The 24,834-nt window shown below is 31.5% G+C and overlaps 3 protein-coding genes across 4 annotated transcripts in view; 1 reads left to right on the forward strand and 2 right to left on the reverse strand.

Moving 5' to 3' along the window:
- The first annotated feature begins 71 nt into the window (after positions 1-71).
- Positions 72-3,201, forward strand: LOC116850731 (ATP synthase subunit s, mitochondrial). 2 transcript variants are annotated; one of them, XM_032829347.1, is made up of 6 exons: positions 72-509; positions 694-788; positions 880-1,085; positions 2,274-2,436; positions 2,515-2,626; positions 2,682-3,201. In XM_032829347.1, exons 1-5 carry the CDS (start codon positions 498-500, stop codon positions 2,621-2,623), a joined length of 585 nt encoding a protein of 194 aa, XP_032685238.1. In that variant the 5' UTR covers positions 72-497; the 3' UTR covers positions 2,624-2,626; positions 2,682-3,201. The 2 variants fall into 2 exon arrangements, with proteins under 2 accessions (XP_032685238.1, XP_032685237.1); XM_032829346.1 differs by having other exon boundaries at positions 2,515-3,201.
- A 1,507-nt stretch (positions 3,202-4,708) lies between these two features.
- On the reverse strand, positions 4,709-9,517 carry LOC116850732. Its single transcript, XM_032829348.1, has 4 exons — positions 9,065-9,517; positions 8,221-8,332; positions 6,208-6,361; positions 4,709-5,257 (listed from the first exon to the last, which is right to left on the reverse strand). Exons 1-4 carry the CDS (start codon positions 9,236-9,238, stop codon positions 5,113-5,115), a joined length of 585 nt encoding a protein of 194 aa, XP_032685239.1. The 5' UTR covers positions 9,239-9,517; the 3' UTR covers positions 4,709-5,112.
- Positions 9,518-20,346: 10,829 nt separating this feature from the next.
- LOC116850729 (odorant receptor 13a-like) overlaps positions 20,347-24,834 on the reverse strand; it is a 15,227-nt gene continuing 10,739 nt past the window's right edge. Inside the window, exons 3-8 of the mRNA XM_032829343.1 lie at positions 24,635-24,823; positions 23,641-24,121; positions 23,426-23,525; positions 22,882-23,004; positions 20,901-21,056; positions 20,347-20,549 (exon numbers count right to left, since the gene is read on the reverse strand). Coding sequence (XP_032685234.1) covers positions 20,487-20,549; positions 20,901-21,056; positions 22,882-23,004; positions 23,426-23,525; positions 23,641-24,121; positions 24,635-24,823 — 1,112 coding nt within the window. The 3' untranslated portion in view covers positions 20,347-20,486. The remainder of the gene's footprint in view (positions 20,550-20,900; positions 21,057-22,881; positions 23,005-23,425; positions 23,526-23,640; positions 24,122-24,634; positions 24,824-24,834) is intronic.

Consider the following 24,834-nt stretch of genomic DNA (forward strand, 5'->3'; position numbering starts at 1 on the left):
ATATATATATATATATATATATATATATATATATATATATATATATATATATGTCACCCAAGTCTAGGCTAATATATAAAAGCCTATAAAGGAAAAGAAGAAAGAATTTAGTGCAGAACAAAACCAAGATATCGTGAACATTATTTGTTACCTCCAGAGAGAATTCGTGTACATTGGATACGTGGTTTATATGTATGTCGTGTAGTAGCGCTTTACATACGCGAATCAACTAAAATCATTTTATGATTCCTCTCGTTCTTCTATACGTATCTAAAAAAATTACGTATAGTTTCATAATACAAAAAGCATAAACTCTGCCAGTCGATATCATATTATGGACTTATGGACAACACCAAAGCATTTTTTATATTAGAACAGTTTACGAGGAAGATAAACATGAAACTGTAAACAAGAACATCTAAGTTTATCATTATTTTAGTATTATTGGCTAATGGAATAAGAATTTTAGGCCAAAAAGGAAGAAGAATAAATGCAAAATGATGTTAAATGTATGATATTGTTACTTGTTATTTTTTTTGTTGTTACTTTTTATAATATATTATCTTTTGTGTATCATTTGAAAAAGCCTAAACTAAATTATGTGTTTAATTCTTATATTAAAACAAAAGTATGAAGTAATGTATAAATGCAGACTTACATATTTATATATATTATGTAAATGTGATATTGCAGAAATTAAATAGGCTGCTAGCTACCACCAATCATTATAGGAATTTTTATTTTCCCAGCAAAGGACTCTTCTATTGGCTAACCATAATATTCAACAAGTATTAAATGATATTTATATATATATTGTTATATTGATTGTGATATTACTAGTTTACTATATGTAATTTTTAAGATAACTCTTATTTTTAGAGTTGATCAAGACAGAATTAAGTTAGTTGGTCCAGACCGTGCCTGTGCCGAATGGCTTTTGAGAAATGGTGCCAGTGTTCGGTGGAAAGGTTTCACAAAATATCTGAGTGATTACAATAGTTTGTCAACAGAAGAAACTCGATATTATATACAAGCTGTAGATGCCACAGATTCTGGTATTACTGATGTAGGATTTCCACATTTTGGTTGGTATTGTAACAAACAAAAAAATTTATCACAATTTATCACAATTTATTTGCTAATAGTATCACAAATGAGAATAGATTTAAATAATGATTTAGTTTGAAATAATATATATTGGTGCGAAGAATTTTTGTTGGATAAAACTTGTTCTAAGCATTTGACATTAATCAGATGGAAATTGTGTTTTACAAAATAGACCACATAAAGTTTGATAATCCAAAAACTAAGAATATTTGTTATATCAAAAAGTTGTTCATGAGAAAGTTTCATGTATTTGAAGAATTTTTCTAACTATGTAAATAAAAATTCACTCCACTTTCTCTTGAAGTGGAGCAGGGAGTAATATCGTAATTTCAAATGAAACTTCCTATAAAATGTTATATATTTGGATTCTATGACAAAAATAAATAAATTTTATCTGAAATATTTCTTTGAAAAATGCTTCTATCAAAAGTTATAAACATTTAAATTTAAGTAGAATATATTAAATGTGATAAAATTAAAATTAAATAAAAGACTTCATAATTTTTCTGTTTTTTTTGCTTTATTAAATGTTTATATTTGATTGAAAATAGATTACAATGCTAACGTGTGTACGTGTACTATATATTTGTTTTTTCTGTTAATATCAAGATCTTTGTTTTTATTAGAAGATCTAAGGTACAAGAAGACAGGCACATTTATTGGAAAGCATAAAAAAAAAAGAAACAGGAAGATCTAAGGTACAAGAAGACAGGCACATTTATTGGAAAGCATAAAAAAAAAAGAAACAGGAAAACTATGAAGTCTAATTTATGATTCTATTTATGATTATATCACATTAGTTTGAATGCACTTTATAAAAGTACGAGAGTAATTAAATACTAGTTATGTCATATCTTATACTGAAGATTGTCAGAATAAAATACGAAATATCTTAGAAAGTATTAGCTTTTCAATAATCTTAACCCAGTTTAAGAAACTATTTGATTTCATTTGAAAAAGCAAAGGTGATCTTCAGATTTTCAGAGCTACACACACCTAAAAAAAAATGTTATTGCCATAAAACAACTGCTTCTGTATTATATAATTTCTATTAGATAAATTTTTCTCCGACTCTCATACTTTAAAGATATTTGAATAATATTCAAATTATGATAATTATTGTAGTACTCTATATGTCTTATATATACATTTGCAAAAATTCACAGATGGTTGCAAGTATATTGATGAAATAAAACTTATACGTTGTATTTATATAACTGACACCGCCTTACCATTATTATCAATAGTGAAGGATACTTTAACCACTCTCGAAATTAGAGATTGTCAGAGTGTAACCGACGAAGGAGTACGCAGCTTGAAAAACTTGAAGTATATATTTCACGTTGATTGTATAATTATACACGGGGTACATTGATTGTATAATTTAACTTTATTTGTATTTTACAGAAATTTGAAGACATTGAAACTAGCTGGTATGCCATATTTAGACGATAAAGCTTTGCTGAGAAAAGAACTTACAACAGCCTTACCAGATTGTGCAATAGAATTTAAATAAATTATATAAGTCATATATATATATATATATATATATATATATATATATATATATATATATATATATATATATAACTTTTAATTTATTCTCGTATGATATATCTTACTAAAACCGTGATGTAAATGGCACATGTGCTATAGCTGTCAAACATTATTATCCTCCCAACATTTACTAAAATATTCACTCCAACGTCAGCGTTTGACTCTTATTTGCTAAAAAATATATTTAATTTAGTTGGATATTTTGAGAGCCTATGTTTATAGACACGTGATGATTGTTTCATTGCCGCGGCATAGTTTGCATCATGCTTGTTGTTTGAGACTGTCAAAATATTGATGTAAATTTTAGTAGTTAAATATTTTTCAAATTTAGTTTTGAAGAAAAAATATTCAAATGCTCTGACTGTATATTTTCTGATAATAATTCTTTAATTGCTTACAAATGTTTAATGATTATATTTTCTGTAGTCAGCGTGAACATATATTTGAAACAGGTTTGTAACAATATTTATATAGAACATTTTCTGTACACAAAATCATCCTGAATATGTCTAGGTTTGGAAGTACCTTAAGACATTCTGAATATATCCAAAAGAATCTCAAAACATTTTGTGTTTTATCAAGGTACCATTCTGAGTTAGTGAATATTTAAGTGATATAATAAATAGTTTCTATGAATAAATAAAGCATTTTTTGTTTGTCATGTTTTTCAGAAAATTTTCGAAAAACTAAGTTCGTGTCGTATGGATATTAGTTGATTTATAGCAGCATATCTTATATGTATTATATTTGAAAAAATTTATTTGGTAATAGACATTTATAGTTTATCACTAGTTACAATTAGATTATCAACAATTTTGAAGATACATATTAGGTTTACATTCAATCAATTGTAATTGAGCACATTAGGCATTTATTCTTTTCGCGTTCTAATTAAAGAAAGATGCTGCTGAGGCTGTCGAAATTTGTTCCTTAGGTAAAGATGTGACACATTAAACATGCAAAAAGTAGTGTCGAAGTGGCAATTTTGATCTTACTGATGCAAAATTTAGTGAAATGCCAAAAAAAATTGAGGATGAGGAATTAGAGCAGCTATTGAACAAAAATTCTTGTCAGATGCAGCAAGAACTTGCTGAAGAACTTTGTAATTCAATAAACTTTTTCGGTTTGCCTAACTCTTTGAAGCATACATTTTTCCTTACATACAAATTTCTTGAAACTCTGTATACAGGGGCTTTTGAGATCGCTGATTACGAATATGGAATCAAATTTTGGAAATTTTCAAAATTCAAAATGGCGGACCCGACATGAAAATGTAAAAATGATCCCGGTCATAGAAAATCGAATATTCAGGGGTTTTTGGGGTCGCTGATTACGAATATAAAGTCAGATTTTGAAAATTTTCAAAATTCAAAATAGCGGACCCAAAATGTTAGTTCTGAAAATGCTAAAAGCGAGATTTCTTAGAGATTTTCTATTTGCCAGCATGTTTGACTGCAATTTTGAATTTTTGTAATTGTCAACATATTCGTAATCAGCTACTCAGAAAACTTTCTAATATAAAGTTATATATAAATCAAGTCATTTTTTGACCTCCAGTTCGAATTCTGTGACCTCAAAAACCCCTGACTCTATTACCTAACAAATAAAATATTGTTATCTAACAAATAACATAATTTTAATGGTTGTTATATAGTAATTCATGTACTAGGAACTTAAATGTGTGATTAAAGTCATATTGGCTTATTGAAAAATATATAAAAATTATAAAAAACCGAGTAGAGAAAGGTGCCATGAGTATGCCGCAAAGGGTTAAAGAAGCTTGGAAGAATACAGAAGGCAGACCGTTAGATTCCTTACGTCCTCAACCCCGAAAATAAAATAACGACAATACGTTATAAATTTCTTGGAGTGAGACTTTACTTCAAGGTAGTGAAAATTGCGCCACTCGAAGAGCGAGAACTTCACTTCAAACGAGTGAGAACTCACTCCGAACGAGTGAAAGTACTGCTTGCTTGGAGTGAAGTTCTCGCTCTTCGAGTGGCGTAATTTTCACTACCTTGGAGTGAAGTCTCACTCCGAGAAATTTAGAGTGTATTGTCGTCACTTTGTTTCCGGGGCTGAGGACATAAGGAATCTAACACTCTGCCTTCTGTATTCTTCCAAGCTTCTTTAAGCGAGCCGAAAAAGCTTATTGAGTTACACAAAGTTCTTCAGCAAGTTCTTGCTGCATCTGACAAGAATTTTTATTCAATAGCTGCTCTAATCTTAGAGATCTTAAACATCTTGGAGACAAAAAAATAACTGTAATATCACTATATCATAATGTTAATATTAATAATTCTAAAAAGAAATTTGTAACATTTTATTTTAATAGCTATTTTTATCGCTTAATAAAGAAGAAAGAAATATATGTAAGTCTGATGGTTCGCGAAGACAATGTTAATGTTTACATTATTTTTTACATTATTTACATTATTATAGTTTATATTATTTTTTCTCGTTTCGGAAGAAATTATTTATATTTTCTTTCTTGCAGCTATATTCCGGTGGACAATGTTCGGTGCTGCCATACTCGATTGCCTTCCGGAATTCACTGATCATCTTCTCATAGCCATGTTCTGCAGGTAAGCTTCTACAGAAATACAAAATTAATATATTCGCTATTTCATACCTTTTTTCTGGCAATATATGTCGAAATTATCCAGCGCGCAATGTGTTATCGAAAACAACATTTTATGCACTGTCGACGAATGAGAGAACATAAAATATTTTTGTAGTATAGAATGTTTAAAGTTTATGATCTCTTGTCGAAACCCTTGATTGATGAAGCGAGTCAGAAGCGAGAAAAAGCATGCTCAAAATTTTTACAAAGTATGTTGAAGTAAAAGGATATGTCCATAAAATAACATGGGACAAGGGCTAATTTTAAATTGCTATCTCCATAACGGAAACAAAACGAAACATATTTTAATGCTCTTTGTACATCACCGCAATATCTTTATTCAGAAATGGCACACAATTTTCATCAGCATGTCATTCTTCTGACATCACAAGTCCGACATGGCCGGCGAAATACAAGAAGCCTTAAAGTTAAAGCTTTCTTATGTTATTAATGAAATTAAGAAAAAATTTGCTGTCGCTGCTGCAATGTTATGAAATCTCTTAAAATCATTGTTTTTGTCCAATTTTATCCCATTTTTTTCAGAATTGTGATGTAATAGCCAACTTTGGACAATAGATTTATAGTTAGCGATTAAAAATATGTTGAAAACGGCTGTTTACAATCGTGGAGCAAAATGTCGAACAGTGTAATCAATAAATAATTTACTTTCTCTCATGATTTTGTTGCTAATTTTTCAGCTATTAACTGATTATAACTGATACTCTATATTTTATTCAATTAATCATAAGTGTCATTTTATGGTCGCATTCTTTAATTTCGATGTATTGGGCATATGTTTTCTCTCTTTTGACATCATTAATCAAGATGGCCGTGACGAGGACACAGGAGCCTTAATTTGCTCGAAACTGGCGCGTTTTACTTTTCGTACATATTTTTATGCGAGTACTTTTCATACGTACTGCGGCATCAATTTCATGGTTTGTAACAGCATTTCCGCCGCTCTGAGATACTCTCTCGCAACATATGGTTCTTCACAAGCGGCTCTGTATAAACAGGTATCTCCGATCAGATATCCAAGAGCTAGCGCGACCTCACCCTCCGATACGAGGTTTTCTGGAATTGAAGAAATTTTTATAATTACAACTTTCATATTATAGCTGTATTCGTATTCATCAAACTACCATTTTATAGCATGACCGAAATGTCAGACAGTCAAATGAAATTCATAGCACTATTAAGACAATAATCACTAACATTGTTTTTTATCGCCACCAGATCGATAGGAACAATCAATAATGGTGCTGTCAGTACAATCCACGTATTTTGACATTCGAGTATCTACGTGCATGGATATTACTTGGATACTAATATATCTATATTCGCGAGTATTACCCGGACAATTACACTGAAAAAAATCGGGTGAAACGAACCAAGTCTCTGGATTGAGTAAATTTAGTTGCATTAACTGTGCAATCAAGTCAAGTTAAATAAAAATTAAGTTTGTTCAACAATCTGGTGTAGGAATTTCAACTAAAAATTTTAGTCAAAAGTAAAAAGTTAATAGAAACTGAAATGTACTTAACAAATACGGGTATATAATTGTATGTTGTCATGATATAACGAAATATAACACGCAATATAACACGAATGTACTACATTAGTAGTAATTTCATACTTATATCAATTATAGTTATATAACGTTAATATAATATGTAAATAACATGTTACTAGAAGGTTATATAGCAGTTATATATATTAATTGTTGAATTACTATATAGAATTATAGAGTATAACTTGTCTATTTTCGAAAAACTATGTTCCGTTTCACGCATTATACGCACATTTTCTACAGTATTCTACTACAGATATGAACTATAGATAAATGCGTAGATATACACAGAACGCGGCCATAAATATATAATTGTATGCAGAGTGGTTACTAGTGGTTTTTAGTATAATGATATAAAAATATTTTTAATTGACCAGCTATTAATATTTATTCGTTATAACTATGTATAATATTTCGATGGAAACGATTGCATAGATCAACATTAAACGTACAACATGGATGAGATTATCATTTTCCGTAGATTTTTGTTCGCTGAATACGAATTCGGAAGCGAAATTTTTCTATCACGTCGAACTTTTTAAAAAATTGAGGTCAAAAATGCGAGAAAACGCATTTTTGGCCATTTTGAAATAACGTTGTGAGTAAACATGACATGCTAGAAACTTTTAATAAAGGATTCAATTAAAGTTTGAACTTTGTGCTTTGAAATGGTCATAATGAATATAATATTGTACCCGTCTATCTTGAGCGGTAATAAATTTTCGCTGTGTGCGCGCTCGTCACTCCTCATCTTACGCCACATGAGGAATTCTGGAAAATTGTGTAGCCAAATAAGCTTTCAAACTACATTTTTATCCGATATTAACCTCTTTTGCTTTCCTAAATTAAAGTTCCAAGTTAAATTTTTTAGAGCGAAGCTTGATTTATAAATAAAGAAATAAATTAAAATCATTCTCGTGTTATGGATAAGAAATGCGTTCATTGCGAAATTCATTGAGGGAAAGTTTTACAGTCTTTAATCATCTAGCTGTACGTGGTGAATTGGACATGTCACAATCGTCTGTGAAGTTCAATACAATTTCGATTGGATTATTGATCTTACTCTTATTGTTGTTCTTGTTATTTTATAAAACACACACACACATTCAAAGTTCCAATATATACTACAATATATAATATACTACCGTGATATTAGTTAAATAAAATAATTAATTTATTGTATTTAAGAAGAAAAGTAAGTTTTGTTTCTTGATAAACTTCCGAGGATGTTTAAAAGTTATAAAATATCAATTTTTACAATTAATTGTAACTACTTAAAAAAAACCCAGAAACTAAACTTGATTCTAATCAAATCTGATAGTATGATTAACAAGATGCGTGTATTAACAGTTATTAAAATTACCGTCTTGTAGTTCGCGACCTTTGAAGCCATGATTTCCTAGGTAGCCAGCGCCAAACACAACCGCTTTGAGTACCAGAATCAGTAGTAGATTTGATAGATTTAAATTGAGTACCTGTAAAAAGTCATAGTTGTGTTTTATAGACTAATTTTGTTTTTCTGTGTAGTAAAATAATTGAGAACTTTTACTAGAATTACTCTACAAAAATTTTACACTTCTATAGATTTTACTATTTTTATAAATACTAATATTTTATTAATATTTGTTTATATAATAAATTTTTGTTTATTTTTGTTTATATAATAAATATATTTATCTCCAAGTTCTCCCTTTGCAATAATGAAAAACAAATCAACGGCAATAAACCAATATTAAGGGAAAAAGTAAACAAATATTATATATAGGGTGTCCCAGACTCTCCTCCGTACATTTTGTGGAAACGTAAAACGGATTGAGATGAACATAAAAGTCTTATACCATTTTATGATATTTACAATAATAGTTAATATATTAATTAAAAATCTACGTTGTTATTTGCAAAATAATAAAGGACTTTTTCATTAAATTTGACCTAATTACAAGCACATAACAGTATACTACCACTACATCTCGTTTATTACATTGCACGTGATCATTCACTAATCTTCTTTAATTAATATCTCGAGATTTATTGCGAATATTGCAAAACAGTATGTGTGGGATTTTTATGTTCACTTCAATCCGTTCTACGTTTTCACAAAAATTGCGAAGGAGAGTCCGAGACACTCTGTATAAATAAATAAATAAATAAATAAATATATATATATAATTTTTATATACTTTATACATATATAAAATTTTGATTACCTGACTGCCAGTCGTTGATCTTTGCACAAGTTCTTTTGCTATTTCAGTTAACATAGATCCACCGTACATTTTATCACTCATTCCTTTATAAGAATCTCGATCATCATTGGTGCGGGCATACACGATGCATGTTACTAATGCAATGATCACAAACACTCTTGAGTTTATTAACATTTTTTATGAAATAAACGGGCGTAATTAGCGGAGCAAATCGACAGGAGAGATCATAAATCTCAATGATAGCTTAAATGATTTTTCTCGATTTGTCGTGTGAAGAATTCACCAAATTGTTCTCTCTCTCTCTCTCTCTCTCTCTCTCTCTCTCTCTCTCTCTCTCTCTCTTCTTTTCTTTTCTCACAAAATATAAAATCTCTTGTTCTAATAAAAAAGCAGTATCTCGCGAAGTAACACTGAACTCTTCGGATTATTGTTAAGATGTCGGGAAGTTCCAAGTCGAAATAACGTTCCAATGTCACAGCGCGCTTTTATATGAATGCGTGTCTTTCTCCCTCGCGACAAAGCGTGAAGTCGTTCGTTTTATTCGAATCTAAGTTCGCAGTTGGCAACTGTCATCTTCTCCTTTTCTCCATTGTAACGACAAACCACGTAATCATTAATGACACCTATTAGTCCAACTCTCCAATTCTCCGTCGCGGTGCCCTCCATCGGACTTTCTTCACAGGTTGACGGAAATAAGCGGTGAAAGTGCATTGCTTGCAAACTTTTACCCGATTCGAATATGAGAACGTTGGTAAATTAGACGATGCGTTAACACGTGTACTCGTTTGAATTGTGTGTGCAATTCGTTTGAAAGCTCCTTCGTATGCAATCTTGCATGAACATTGCGCGGGCATTCATTATCGGCACCATTTCCGTTCCGCGAAGCATAGTTTTCCTGGAAAAAAGGAATTCGCCTGACACACCGCTTCGCTTTCCATTTTATCCTCACAAAGGGTCAAACATGTCGAAAGCGGATTTCTTCAAGCGAAATTTTAACGATGTAATAAAACGACAAGCTAAATAGCGAACGGTAAAACAGCCGCACGAAGGATCTTGCGAGATCATGGATTATCGATTATACGTTTATTCTAGCACGTCTCTTAACTTTTTTCATTTACAATGGCGAATATTAATACAAAATTTCGAGACGTAAATTTCGAAAATTTACTTTGCTATTATCAAATCAGTTTTTTTCTATTTCTTAATTATAATATTATTCCAGTTTTAATGAAACTCAGAGAAAAGTATTTATCATTAAAAGTAAAAAAAAAGTTAAAAATGGCTCTAAAGTATTAAATACAAAAAAGGAGATAAAAGGAAAGAGCATTTAAGAGCCAGGCACAGGTGTAAAAGTGCAATCAATAAATTACAATGTAATCAAGATTACAATATCGGTTATATCAGTTTACGTTTCGATCCGATGGGTCCTCTTCAGAAAATACAATGGGAAGAAAAAAAGTTGCAAAAATCAATTATTACGAAAGACCAAAACTTAAAGAAACTCACGCAAGTAAAGTTAAAAACGCAAATTAATATACAAGTATTTATGTTCTAAAAAGGCCATTTTGCAATTTTATACTTACTACTCCTCGCAGCGGTAATAGACTTACACGAATTCCTAATAAAAATTTCATTTTCATATATTCTCGAAATGCGCGATCGAATCGCGCGAGCAGAACGCTGTCTTTCAGTCGTGCTAGGTGGAATATTTGATGAACTCGTAACGGTAACCATCCTAATCGCAGGTCTATAGACCACCTCATTAAATATGTATCGCGGGGAGTATACTTCCACGAACAATTGGTTCGCGTGGATCAAGCTGCTTGAATATGCACGCGCTTAAGTCGCGACCAGGCGGAAAAACGAGCCGACGAAAAAGCGAGAAAAACGTGCTCTTCGAGTTTACGCTGCATATTTCATGTGAGATCCAACTACTGAGAGCTCATTAAATAGTTGCCGTCTTCGTTATTTTCGCGTTTTGTCCCGTTATCTCTTCCTTCCTGTAACGCGTCTCGTACATTATTTATTCAGCGTGCTCTTTCGAACAGGCGCGTAACTGCAGAAATTGAGCGCTTGTCATACTGTGAAAGAACTTTTTTTTTATGTATGATACTGTGAATTATTATGAGATCATATTCAAATCGACCATCGACCCTTATAGAAATATCATACTAAGAATCATTGATAATTACTTATTTTCAGTATTAAAAATATTGGATAATAAGTAATTATCAATGATTCTTAGTATGATATTTCTATAAGGGAATAATATACTGTAATTGAAAAATATGAGAATTCGAAACAATTTTCAGGATGCAGAACATAAACCTGACAATAAGCGATATAATAATGTATTAGCAATTTGTTTCAAATGTCTTGGAAATACATTCTGCTTCTATAATAATCAATGAAATCGAATTTCATGTAATAACCAATATTAATGATGTACTTACTTGAATTACCGAGCCGGTCATCGTTCGATTTTACTGTATAGATACACGACATGTAGGAAAAACTGAGGCTAGATGTCCTATATTTTAGGATTTCGAGATTACAATTTCACAGACAACTAATTGTTGTGATTAATTGCATGGTAGAGGCAACCTTCTTCTATGCATCAATGTCCACCACGATCCTGTTAACTGTAAATTTTGTTTTGTAATAACCAAAATACGAATGTGTAGCAACGTGGCCATCTTGGTCTGGTATTGGGTTTAGTTACCCAATAACGCAAGGTAAAAAGAAGACTGCATATAAAATATATATATCTTGGTTACTATTTCCGGGATTTCCGCGAGATGTCTCCATAGCCCTCTTGTCAGTCCTTAAATATGAGCCAACTTTACCTCGTTCCTATATGCTCGATTTCAATCATTTTAATAGATTAATCGTTTTTATTATCCGAAACAGTATATCATATACTTGCAAGAAACTTCATTCTAGTTAGTAACATGTCGTTTAACTTTCTCCACTCACAATGGCAAATATTAATACAAAATTTCGAAACGCTCTCGAAAATTTACCTTGTTATTATCAAATCAGTTTTTTTATTTCTTAACTATAATATTACTCCAATTTTAATGAAACTCAGAGAAAAATATTTATGTTCTAAAAGGGTCATTTCGCAATTTTATACTCACTATTCCTCTCAAGATAAATGAAGTAACGGTCCTAAAATCAAAAGTTTAGTCTCAATTTCGGATCAAGCTTAGTTTATTAATATATTAAAAATACACATTACGATTAACAAGGATAGAGTTTTTTTTTATTTTTTTATATTTTTTATATTTTTTTATATTTTTTTATATTTTATTTTTTTTTTAGTTCTTTTACCATCGTATTCCAAAATCACTTTCACAAATTGTTAATATTTAAGAAAAATATAGTATATTATTTGTGGTTTAGCAACTGCTTCATTTTATAAAACTGTTAGCAAATTGTACTTCATTATTTTATATAGACTAAAACCGAATAAATACGAACATTAATATAAAATTGAATATCGTATAACCTGTCATAGCGACGCGAAATATTTGTTGACCCATAATTGAGACTAACTTACAAACGTTTCTATTTATTTTTCTTTAAATTTAGAATGAATTAATTTGAAGTTCAATTATTTTTTTTTTAAACTAGGATGTTTATTATTTATATCGATACTAACAAGTTCCTCTTAATGTTTTTGACAAATTTATATAAATGAACGAAAACTTATTTGAAATAACTCATAATTACGACCTTACTAAAAAAAAAAGAAAACACATGAACAACATACCCTTAAGACCATATAGCCCTAAGCCACAGATCTTTCCAGGATCTAAAATCGATATATAAAATTGTTTTCGTTTTTCAAAGTAGACTACTGAAAATATATATATTACGTGTGTATATTACACTTTTGCAAAAACACATCGTTTCTAATCGATATGATGTAGGGCTGAGTAATAATTTGTTAATTAATTAAAAATTAGGTTAAAACGTTAAAAAGTTAATAACTTTTAACTGAAATTAATTAATTTAAAATGAAAATCTCGTTTTACTTAAACTAATTATTTTAAAATATGTTAACTTTAACTTATTAACTTTCTTTATATAAGCTAATATATATATATATATATATATATATATATATATATATATATATATATATATGTATATATAAAATTCCCCTTCCATTAATATTTAAACTATTCATAATGTAAACTAAAAAAAATAAAATATATTAACAGAAGATTTTTTATCTCTATAACCACGTTTTTTTCTTGTACAGAATCCTAAATACAAAACAATCAGTATTTTTTTATAAAAGACTATCTTTTTATTAGTAATTAACAAATTCAATCTTTGATTAAAGAATTAATTATGCAAAAACATATATATTGCTTTGCATAATAAACTTTTGATTGTAATAAGTTAATTTAATGTTAACTTAAATTTTAATTGAGTTAGTTTTTGTTTATTTGTTGTAAATTTTAACATAAACTAAGTTAATTTAATTAATTAACTTAGTTTATTATTAACTTACTAAGTAAGTTAATTTAAGCGTCATTAATTTTAAACTTAACTTTTTAAAAAAATTTTATTGAACCAATCCTGATATGATAAAGTTTCATACGTTAGCAGACATATGGACAAAATATATCGATAAATCAATTCTTTTATCGCACAATTTAAAGCTCCTGTTTTTCTCATCGTGGCTCTTTTGATTCATAAACGAGAAAACGATCAGAAACAAGAAAATTCATGCTCAAAATTCTTACAAAATATATTGAAGTAAGAAGACATGTTCATAGAATGACATTTGCGATCGATCAAACAAATTTGCGAAACATTCCGAAAATTTTCCTTTTACTCTAATAATCGACCATAAAATTAAAATAATATATAACTTTTCTTTTAATTTTGTCACGTTAAGTTTATAATTATTTATTGATTATTGGAGCAAAAGAAAAATTTTATTGAAATACTTTATAAATCTGTTTGTTTAATCGCGAGTTTTTTTTATATCTAATGTCATTACAGTGTATATATTCATATATCTTTTTACTTCAATATATTTTGTAAGAATTTTTAGTATATATTTTTTCGTTCCTAACATCATCAATCAATATGACCTCGGCGAGAATTTAGGAACATTAAAAATACGAGTTCTTACAAGTAAAAAAAACAGAAATATATAAATTATTTTACGTGATTGATTGCAAAACGGTATAGAATTTTTGCATTAAATTTGACGATTTTTGTATGCATACAAACGGATATGCGACTTGCCTCAGACATCTTGTATATTAAATTTGATCTATTTTTCTCAAGAAAAAGAAAAATCTGAATAGAACTATAAAAAATTTCGCACAGTATAAGAGCTCGTATGTTCTTATTATTTTACAAAATATTAAACAAAATTTCATTTGTTATTTAATTATTCGAAATTTATATCAAATATAACAACAATAATATTGCATACAGAAGCTTTTATTGAAAATTTTATTATCGATATATTTCTATTTTATAATTTCTTTTATATGTGCTGGTTTAGATAATTGATACTATAAAAATAGCATATAAACATCATGAGAGAGAAAACGTATAAACGCATGTCTCAGTCACGCTTGTTAACATGCAAAGCGTAACGCGTATTGCCTTAATATAAAAGCATGTACCATATTTAATGACTGCATTATTTCATACAATGTCACCATCGTGACAAACCGACTTCACTTTCTAGAAAAGTGTTCAGTATTTCCAGACCTATATGATTTGTCATTTGAGACACGCAGTTTCAAGTAATGCTGTCAATATAAATTTTTACGCTTAGAGAAAAAATGACTAACTAAAATTATAGTTATTTTTGGCACCAATTATATTTTTTTGTTATTCTACTACGAAAATGATAGTTGTAATGTATGTATAAAATTAACTAACTAATATTACAGTAGAATTTAATAAAAAAATTGTTTTCTTGTATAATTTATGTTAATTACTTCTCTATGATTATAATTACAAATACGAAATATTTTCTTCTCAGTGTATATACTTACTTAAGTAGTTAAATAACATATTATTGACGTTAGAGACGTCATTATCCATAAAAACCTTGCAGTTACATTCCAACAATATTGTAATATTGCAAAGACATTGTAAAGACATTGATAATATAATTCTAATAATGTTACAGCAATATTTTATAAATATTGTGAAAATATTAGAACGTGATTGTGTGTATATACGCACGCGCATGTAAAAAAAAATAAAATCAATTATTGTAAAATACATAGAGAAGTTTTAAAAAATGTGTGACGTTTTGGAGACATCGAGCGATTGTCCCAATTGGTTGTTTTCTTCGAAATCATCCCAAAAGAGTTGCTCATTACGTATACTCATTACGTATGCTCGTCGACGAGAACGCTACGATTCCCTACGGAAAAGTTTTAACCGTTAATCCAGACCAATGGAATAATTTAGACGCATATGTGGACAAAGGCGATTCTACTGTTCCTTTAGCCTTTTCTTTCAATTGAAAATTGGAAAATTGAACGAACTTACAGTGAAGTTCGATTGCAATTATGCTGTCTCGTCCGAATGGATATAATGTAGTCGCGCTCCGTCGTGTTACTTTTAACAGGCCTCTTAAAAGCTTCTTAAAACGGCAAATGGATGGCGCTCTCGCTGTACTGGCCGTTGCGTGCATCGCGATCGTCATTAGTTCAAAGCTGACAAATCTTGTGCAAAGAACGGGGGATTGGGAGTATCGATCCGGACGAGACAGAATAATTGCAATCGAACTTCACTGTAAGTTCGTTCAATTTTCCAATTATGCAAGGTCTCATCCATATGGATATAATGTAGTTGTTCAAAGCTAAGATTTGTCAAAAGGATAATAAATGATGAATTAAACATTTATTCGAAATCTCTTGAATATTTAAAAAAGCGTAGAATTAGAAACTAGTCACAAAATCAACATTCCAAGTTACAAATATAATTACAAACCGCAACAAGTTAGTTGAACCGCTACAGGTTCAAGACCGATAATTAAGGACCCGACCTTTGAAAGGTCGGGTCCTTAATTATCGATCTGTTATAAAACCGTGTAAAAACCGTCGAGGTTTTACTCCAGCAAGCGGTACGACGAATCTCATTTATGTCATTTATGCCTTTACTGGCGGCGAGAGAAGTCGAGGCGTGACGAGTAGAATGAGCAGAGAAAGCTGACACGTCGACACCTGCTGTGGCAAGCATCGCTTTAACCCATCGACCTAACGTTTGGGAAGATACTGACTTATGCGGCTTCTGATATGAAATAAAAAATGAAGTGCACTCGTCGGAACGAAGGCCCTGAGTACGCTCTAAATAAGTTTTTCTAACGAAAAAACGCAAAGCTCTAGTTTGTATAAAAACGGTTTGAAGATAAGGAGAGGCTGAGGTTTGCCAATCCCCGAAATTTTGAGCCGAGCCGGAACTTTAATAACTAAGGAATCGGAAATTGCAATGTTGAAACATTGGATGGATGCGAGGATTTGCATCCTTTGAGCTTATTTCTCTTGTCCATAGGAATTGAGATGGAACATTTCTGTGTGTCAAAAATAAACCGTAGAAACCTACATAATCTTGCTGGAATTAAAACACTTTTCTGTTTGTTGATAACAAATCTTAATGTGGACAAGAGACGAAGCGTGATGGCAATATTTACCGTAATGATCGTAAGACTGCGCTATGAGGAGAAAATTATCTAAGTACACAACAGAGACAAAACCTCTCTCTCTAAGAGAATGCACTATTGGCTTTAAAATTTTGGTAAAAATATACGGCGCCGATGCTAAACCGAAAGGCAGGGCAGTAAATTGGTAGTACTGATTTCGAAAGCGGAAACGCAAGTATTTCCTATCCTCTGAACAAATAGGTAATAGGAGATATGCATCCTCCAAGTCTATCGAAGCAAGAAAGTCCCCAGGAGACAAAAGACAAACCGCCGTTTTCCAGTCCTCGAGCTTGAAATGCGGAGCCTCTATAAAACTGTTAAGGTTCTTTAAATTGAGAATAAATCTCCTGCCTCCTGAAGATTTCTCAATTATGAAAAAAGAGGATAGGAATTGACCTGCGCAGTCAGACACCGGTTCAAACGCTCTTTTTGTAAGCAGTCGAGTGATTTCCTGCCCGAAAATCTCCTACTCTCTCTTAGACATCTGCACAATGCACTGGAGCGGTGGAGAATTGGTAAAGGATAATCGATACCCAGAAATGGCCACCAGAGTTACTTGATTCGTGGTAATGTCTCGCCAACGAGACAAGAAGCGCGCCAGCCTGCCGGCGAGGTTCGTTATCTATGTTCTCCTCGACCGAGATCTGGAACGGTCGCGACGGCCGAATGGGACTCGATGAATGTGTGACGACGCCCCTGGCCTCCGTGTCGTCGAAGGCTTCATTGGAGCAGCAGCCATGGGTTTCCCGAAGGGCCGGCGGAAGGAGCAACGTGTAGCGGATGTTTGAAGGGCTGCTGAACCCTCCGAGATATGGACAAAGGAGTTTTGACGATGTCCTTGCAAGACCTTTCCAGAGTGGCCGCTTTTTTCATTTCTTCCCCAAAGGCTGCGCCGAAGAGAAGATCATTGGCCGGAATAACATCGACCGTGGTTTTCGCAAGTGGTTAAATTGAGGGCAGGCAGTATCTGAGCTCGCTTGGATAAGGAAAGGCGATGAAAGAGGTCCGCCAGAATGATCATTTTGCTCCGTCATTGAGCTTGGATACCGCAAAGCATGCCTCAGGAGAGAGTGAGTGCTAAATCGTAGGTTTGAGAAACTCTGATAATGGCTCGCCGAGAGCGCACAGGGCAGTTCCAGCTTGAGCCTGGTCCTTAATATTGTATTCATCCCTCTTCAGGATAGAATTGCTCTTCAAATCCGACCGAAACTCGGGATTTAACTGAGGCGCTTTGAGAAAAAACAAATCCTCCGAAGGGGCATATTTTTTGAACAACGCATCACGTTTGCTCTGCGGGGAGATCCTTTCTAGTAAGGTCGTGCCATCTGTCAGCGACTAAGTCGTGCCAAAGTAGCACATCCACCTTCTCGATATCTGAGGCAAAGAGCTCCCGAACGAGTGGGACACTCGGGGGCCGAGGATCATTCGACGCAATAGCCTCCGTGCTAGGAGGGGACTCAAAGATCACATTACCTTTATTGACCGAACCTACAACGCAGACCGAGTCTGCCTTACATCACATTATCTTTATTGACCGAACCTACATCGCAAACCCTCGATAGGCTGTGTGATTTTTCCGTCTATATTCCGCAAATATAGCCCCGGAAAGCACGTACACACCTGAGTCATTCTGGACTACGGGCCCTTCCAGTCGTGCAGGCGCTACTCTTGATGATTCATTCGGCGGCAGATCAAGCGCCGATATTGGGAAAAATCCTGACCCGAAGGTGAAGATACTCCGTAGATGTTCTGCAAAGCCAAAGAGGGGGAAGGAGATGGACGCCGGGGCGTCCTCTCTATGTTCGAGCACGTCAATCAAACGTGCTACCTTGTCCTCCAGGCTAGCTAACCGATCAGGAGATGCCGACTTCTTCCTCTTCTTGGATTTATGGGATTTACCCATTTTACCTGCAAGGGACTCGAATACTAAGCAAAAAACGAAGGAGATTGTTCACGAGGCTGTTGAGAAACGAAGCAACAGGAACACAATGACGATCGCGGCGCGCGTAACGGCCAGTATAGCGAAGGCGCCATCCATTTGCCGTTTTAAGAAGCTTTTAAGAGACTTGTTGGAAGCAACGCGACGGAGCGCGATTACATTATATCCATATGGACGAGACCTTGCATAATTACCCGCTCTACGTGCACGATACTTGTTTGCTGTGTCATCGAAGTCAAGTTATTCAAGTAGTTCATGCATTTTTTAATTATAATTTAATAATAATTTACTTATCTGCATATATAAGATATATTGAAGCATAAAATATAATATAATATATTATTTTAATGAAAAATTAAACGCATCATATCAAATCAAATATACAAGGCATACAGAGTGTCTCAGAACAATCTTCTAATCTCTCGTGGAAATATAGTACGGATTAAGGTAAACATAAAAGTTCTATACCGTTTTTCGATATTCGCAATAATTACTGAGATATTAATTAAAGAAAATTTGTGAATGATCACGCGAGATATGGCATATAAACTATAGTGATATCTGCTGTCATGTACATTAGGTCAAGATGTCTTGAACAAAATGCCCTAAACCATTTTTCTAATAACTTTGTCGATTTTTAATTATTAATTAAAGAAAATTGGATGCTTACTAGCCATAATATGTTGTTATTTAATTAATAACTAAAAATCTACAAAGTTATGAAAATAGTAGAAAATTCTTTATATTTAGTTTGACCTAATATATAAGTACATAATGGCAGACGTCGCCATTACAGTTTATTTATATTTCACGTGATTACTCACAAATTTTGTTCAATTAATAAATAGATAATTTTTTCGAATTTTTTCACAAAACAATATAGGATTTTTGTGTTCACCTCAATCCATATTATGCCTCCACGAGAGCTTCAAAAGTTATTCTGGAACACCATATGAATCTCGTATATACAATATCTCGTATATGAATCTCGTATATAGAAGGTGTCTCAGCTCGATTTTACAATTTCTCGTGAGAGCATAAAGTGGATCGAGGTGAACACAAAAAGTACTACGGCGATATTTGCAATAACAATCGAGATATTAATTAAAGAAGATTTGTAAATCAAGAACATAAATAATTAAAAATCTACGTGGCTATTTATAATTAAAAATAATTATAAATAAATATAATTAATAATATTTTTAAAGTGGTATTTTATAAGAATAAGTAAAATGGATTTTATGATTAGTTTGATCTAATATAAGCACACAACAATGTAGACGTTGCTACTACAGCTTATCTACTATATCATACGTCCTCATCTACAAATCTTTTACAATTAATATCTAGATCATTATTGCGATTTTCGCAAAGCGGTATTTAATTTTTTGTTTATCTCAATTCGATTTACGTTCTCACGAGATATTGTAAAACCGAGTTGAAATATCTTGTATATTAATGGATATATTAGAATGTATAGATACGCCTCCCGTACATGGGCAACTACTTTTTTAGAGCGAATACACACTTTTCTTGCAGATAAAAGAATAAGTATAGGGTATAGAATACTTGCGCTCGCTAAAAAACGAAAATCTTTGAATCATGAGACGATTTGGTGTTATTTCTATCTATATTTATTAACAACGTGATATTGACGCATACGGAAAAAATATTCATCACATTTTGTCGCAAACGCGCGATTATTTTTTAATAGATTACAGTCGCTCAATAATAACGGTTATGTAATAAGCGTTGTCGTAAATGCGATAAACATTATTTGAGAGGAGTTACTCTTTGCGATCCGTTACGGTCAGCAGTACCGACAAGTAACCGAGTGAGGTTTTCACGATCTGAAATAAGATTATAGCAATATAAGATAAAAAGCAATATAAAATATTTATTTGTAATGCATGCTAAATCGCAATATTTGTCATGCCAGGATAACGGAAGCTGAATTAAAAAACAATAATAAAAACAATAAAACTTAATAAATTAAAAAATATAAAGAAAGAAAAGAAGGATTTTTAAAGTTGATTATATTCTAGATAAAAATATTTTCCTGAATTTTTTAAAATTTATGATTATTAATAGAAAAAGGAGACCTCAAATTGTTTAATTAATTTTTTTAAATATATCTGTCATAAAAGTTGATAATAGTAATGCGACGAAACTTATTTTATTTAACGTTAAATTTGATTTACCTTGCTAAATAGTTGCAAAGAAAATACGCCGAAATTTCCCGCGGTTAAAGAAAGCGGGATTGTGGATCTGCGCATGATAAAGAGGAGACTTCTCGCTTCCTTTCCTGGTACGTTAAACCAGTTGGATTCATACGCGGACAAGCTTATCTCGGTACTCTAAAACATTATTATTGAGTCATTTTGTCACCACTGAATGCAATAAAGTTAAATTTAATTCACAAACGGAACTTTTTGACTGAGACAGTACTTGATATTTAATGTATAAGTATATATGATCTCTCTCTTATAAAGTACTCTTCTCATTTTTATAATGTGATCTATTTCTAGTTTTCAAAAGGTAAGGAAAATATTATAATTATTAATTGTTAGAGTGGAAAAATTATAACATTTTTTTATTCATATTTTTATTACGTAGGCATATTCTTCATTCTGCTATGTCGTTGTGCTCGCGCCAAATCGATAAAAGTAATCAATAATATCCTATTCATACACCTGCGTACAAGAAGAAAGATAGGAAATGACAAAAAATATCGATCCTTGAATGTTGTATACGATAAGTTGATGGGAAGTGTCATAACTGGTTGTGAGGTTCAACTTGAATTCGATTAGAATTACTGATTTTGCTTATTGTTATCGTTCCAGGATTATTTTATGAAATTTTCTTTAAAAATGCAGACCAAACGTTAAGGTTAAAAAGGAGTCGAATTTTCTTTTCCGTAACTTTATTATTTTAATAATATGTTTAAAGTATTTTAATTTCAAACCAAATATAAAGCTTAAAAGTATCGAATTACCTTACAAAAAATATTACTTTAGAGCGTTATATTGATCTTACTTCTCCACTTTCAATATAGAGGATAGTCTATATAATTCTTTCAATACAAATTATTTTTATAATAGTTATTTTTTAAAAACAAGATATCTCAAAAATCAGCTTGATATCTCAGAAATTAAGAAATTATAGAAATGTATTTCTAATAAAAATTATAGGACATCGAGGGAGAAAAAAAAATAGAAATATTTATTGGACTTTAGAATGACGTTGAACATCTCTGTCAAGATCAACTTTAATTTTTTAACTGGAATCATATTTTTTTTCGACATGAATCGCTTTCTCTGGTCATTATGCGTACAAAAGCATTGGTATAAAATTATTAAAAATTAAATGCTTTCAGAGATATTTTACATTTCATTCTGTTATTATTCAATACAAAATATCAGATATCTCATAAACCATTAATTACCTGAATACTTTAGTATGTAGAATGACAAGAGAAATTGATTGGTGATATTAATTTTTGTGCGTCAATAAATTTGTAAAATGCACAGAATTTTACATAAAGTTTCCAGTGTTTTATTTTACAAGAATTGATTTTATCGGTTATTTACTGGTCAAAAAGTGAATAATCTACGAGATATTTCATATCTTGTTTTTGAAAAATAATTACTATAAAAATAATTTGTACTCAAATAAAAAGGATAAAGCTTTTTAAGGTTTTATTTTAAGATCAAATAAACATTACTATCTTTTTCTCTCTCGATTCCCTATAACTTTTGTTGGAAATATTTTTTATACTTTTTTTTAATTTCGAAGATATCGAGCTGTGAAAAGTTAAATGAGACACTTATATATCATTGTGTGATATTAAAGGGTTAATTTATTCAATTTTCAAGAAGAATAAATAAATTTTCTGTTTAATCTTTAGAAGTCCTCTCTAAAAGAAATATTAATCCTTACAAATGGTTAGGATATCTCGAAAATGAAACTCAGAAACTAAAATTGACTTCAAGAGATCTCGATAATCGAGGATTAAATTTGTGTGCGTTAATCCTTAGAACTCTTATTCCATCATGAGTGTCACGAATTACGGAAACCAATGCCAGCACACCAACAAATTACAATATTACTTATAAACGACAAGCGAGAGTACGTAAGTAGCGTTATTATAACATATGATATATTTATATGAAAATATCTTACCTGCACGAGCAACATCTCGCCGACATAACAATAAACATATAAGTGGATTAAGACAAAAGTTACAAAACTAACTAGAAAAATTAATTGGAAGGTCGGTGACTCGTCTCCGTCATTTATTAATGTCTGAAAAATTTCTCTAATATGTTGATTGTTAGATATTATTATTTCTATGATATCATAAACCGAATGTAAATTGATATGATATTGTTATATATTATTTCTATGCTATCATAAACTGAATGTAAACTGATAATTAAAAAAATAATAGAGTACAAGGCATACACTTCAAACAAATTTGTATAATAGAAAAAAATTTATTATTTTATATGGTTTGTAAGATATTGAACAAAACGTAAAACAAGTAGACTAATCGAAGCTAAGTGAGGGATGCAATTTTCAAAATTTGTTCGCCAAGATAAAATCAGAATGAGTGTATGTGATAACAAAATCATGAAAACATCGATAAAAATATCTTGCAAGATAACATAAAAATATAAAAAAATTTATAATGAAATTTATAAATATCTCAGATTGCATCACTCACATTGAAAACCTGGAAACCTTGAAAGCACAATTGAACAGTACAAGAAAGTATTTGGAATAAGAACACCATATTGAAAGTGTCTTCAATCCTTTTTGCAAACCTTAAAACATTAATATTTTTTATTGAAAATTAGCAAAGACAACTTCACGACACAGAAAAGAGAAAAAAGAAGAAAAACATTCTCTCTTACGTTCTATTGATCGCAAATTACGAACCAATTCAAATGCTCGTGTCTCTTCACAATTTGCGCTAGCTCATTTCTGAAGTCCTCGGTCGTTTTCACTCCGCCCGAGTCGTCGACGAGATTCTTTAGTCTCCCTCGCAAATTCTGAAACTGACCACAGACGTGAAGCACCAACATAGAGATGAAACTGTCGCTGCCAGTGTAGATCACAGTCCCGCTGTAAGCCGACAGGATCTGACATATGCAGATCAATTCGAAGACGGGACTTCGGGTGATGTCGAAGGGAAAATAGGCTGTGTATATCATAAGGCGGGTGGAATTGTTTCGTTGTAATTTGACGATCGTCGAGATTCTAAGTATAATGTACATAGTCAGCATAGTCTGCGTAAGCACCGTGCACCAGATAGATATTTTCCGGACGACCGAGGCATTCCTCAGCATGGTTGTCCTTTCATAAGAAGTTTTCGATGCGTGCCAATCTTGGTAGAAGTACTCGACCAGTTGCTTCAAGACTTTAGAAAAACATTTTATTTTGCATGTCTAGACGAAAATATTCATTTCCTTTCTTTCTACGAAAACATAATTTCCTGTTCGAATCATTTCATTAAATTCATTAAATAAAACTTCACCTTTCGCGTAATCGTATTTTGCTTTTGACATTACAACGCCTTGCCTAATATTAAATAATGAAATAATAAGTAATTCATATGATAATAACATTAATCTTTACAAGTAGTTTATATTATTACAGTAAGAACTTTAAAAATAAAGATTAAATTCAATTGATTCTGTTATACGTAGAGTTAAATTCCTTAAAAAAAATTGTTATTCTAATTTCACGACAAATTTATGATAAATTTTGCAAATGCTGAGATAATCAATAACAAATTGAAACTAATAGTAACTAATAAAAATCAAGACAATGAAGTTGAAAATGAACCCATAAAAGTTGCTTTTTTAGTATTACATTATTTAGATTTTACGAAATTTTTCATACATCCAAGTAATATTCTTCGCGTTTGTACCTTTTCTATGACGCCACATAGTGACGGCTTTTATGAAAGCGTTTGCCATTGGGATGTTGGCGGTCGCCAAATTCTCGGTCATCATGTCCACGTTGCCCCAAATAAAGAACAGGTTCACCAATTGTGGTATACACATGAAACTCAGCATGAAGAAGCTGGCTGTCAGAAAACGAAGTTGGGAGAGCCCGCCTCTTTTGCCG

The sequence above is a fragment of the Odontomachus brunneus genome, unplaced genomic scaffold, assembly GCF_010583005.1.
Source record: "Odontomachus brunneus isolate Ranch 3 - 2012 unplaced genomic scaffold, Obru_v1 Obru_scaffold_154, whole genome shotgun sequence".
In the NCBI taxonomy this organism is placed as follows: domain Eukaryota; kingdom Metazoa; phylum Arthropoda; class Insecta; order Hymenoptera; family Formicidae; genus Odontomachus; species Odontomachus brunneus.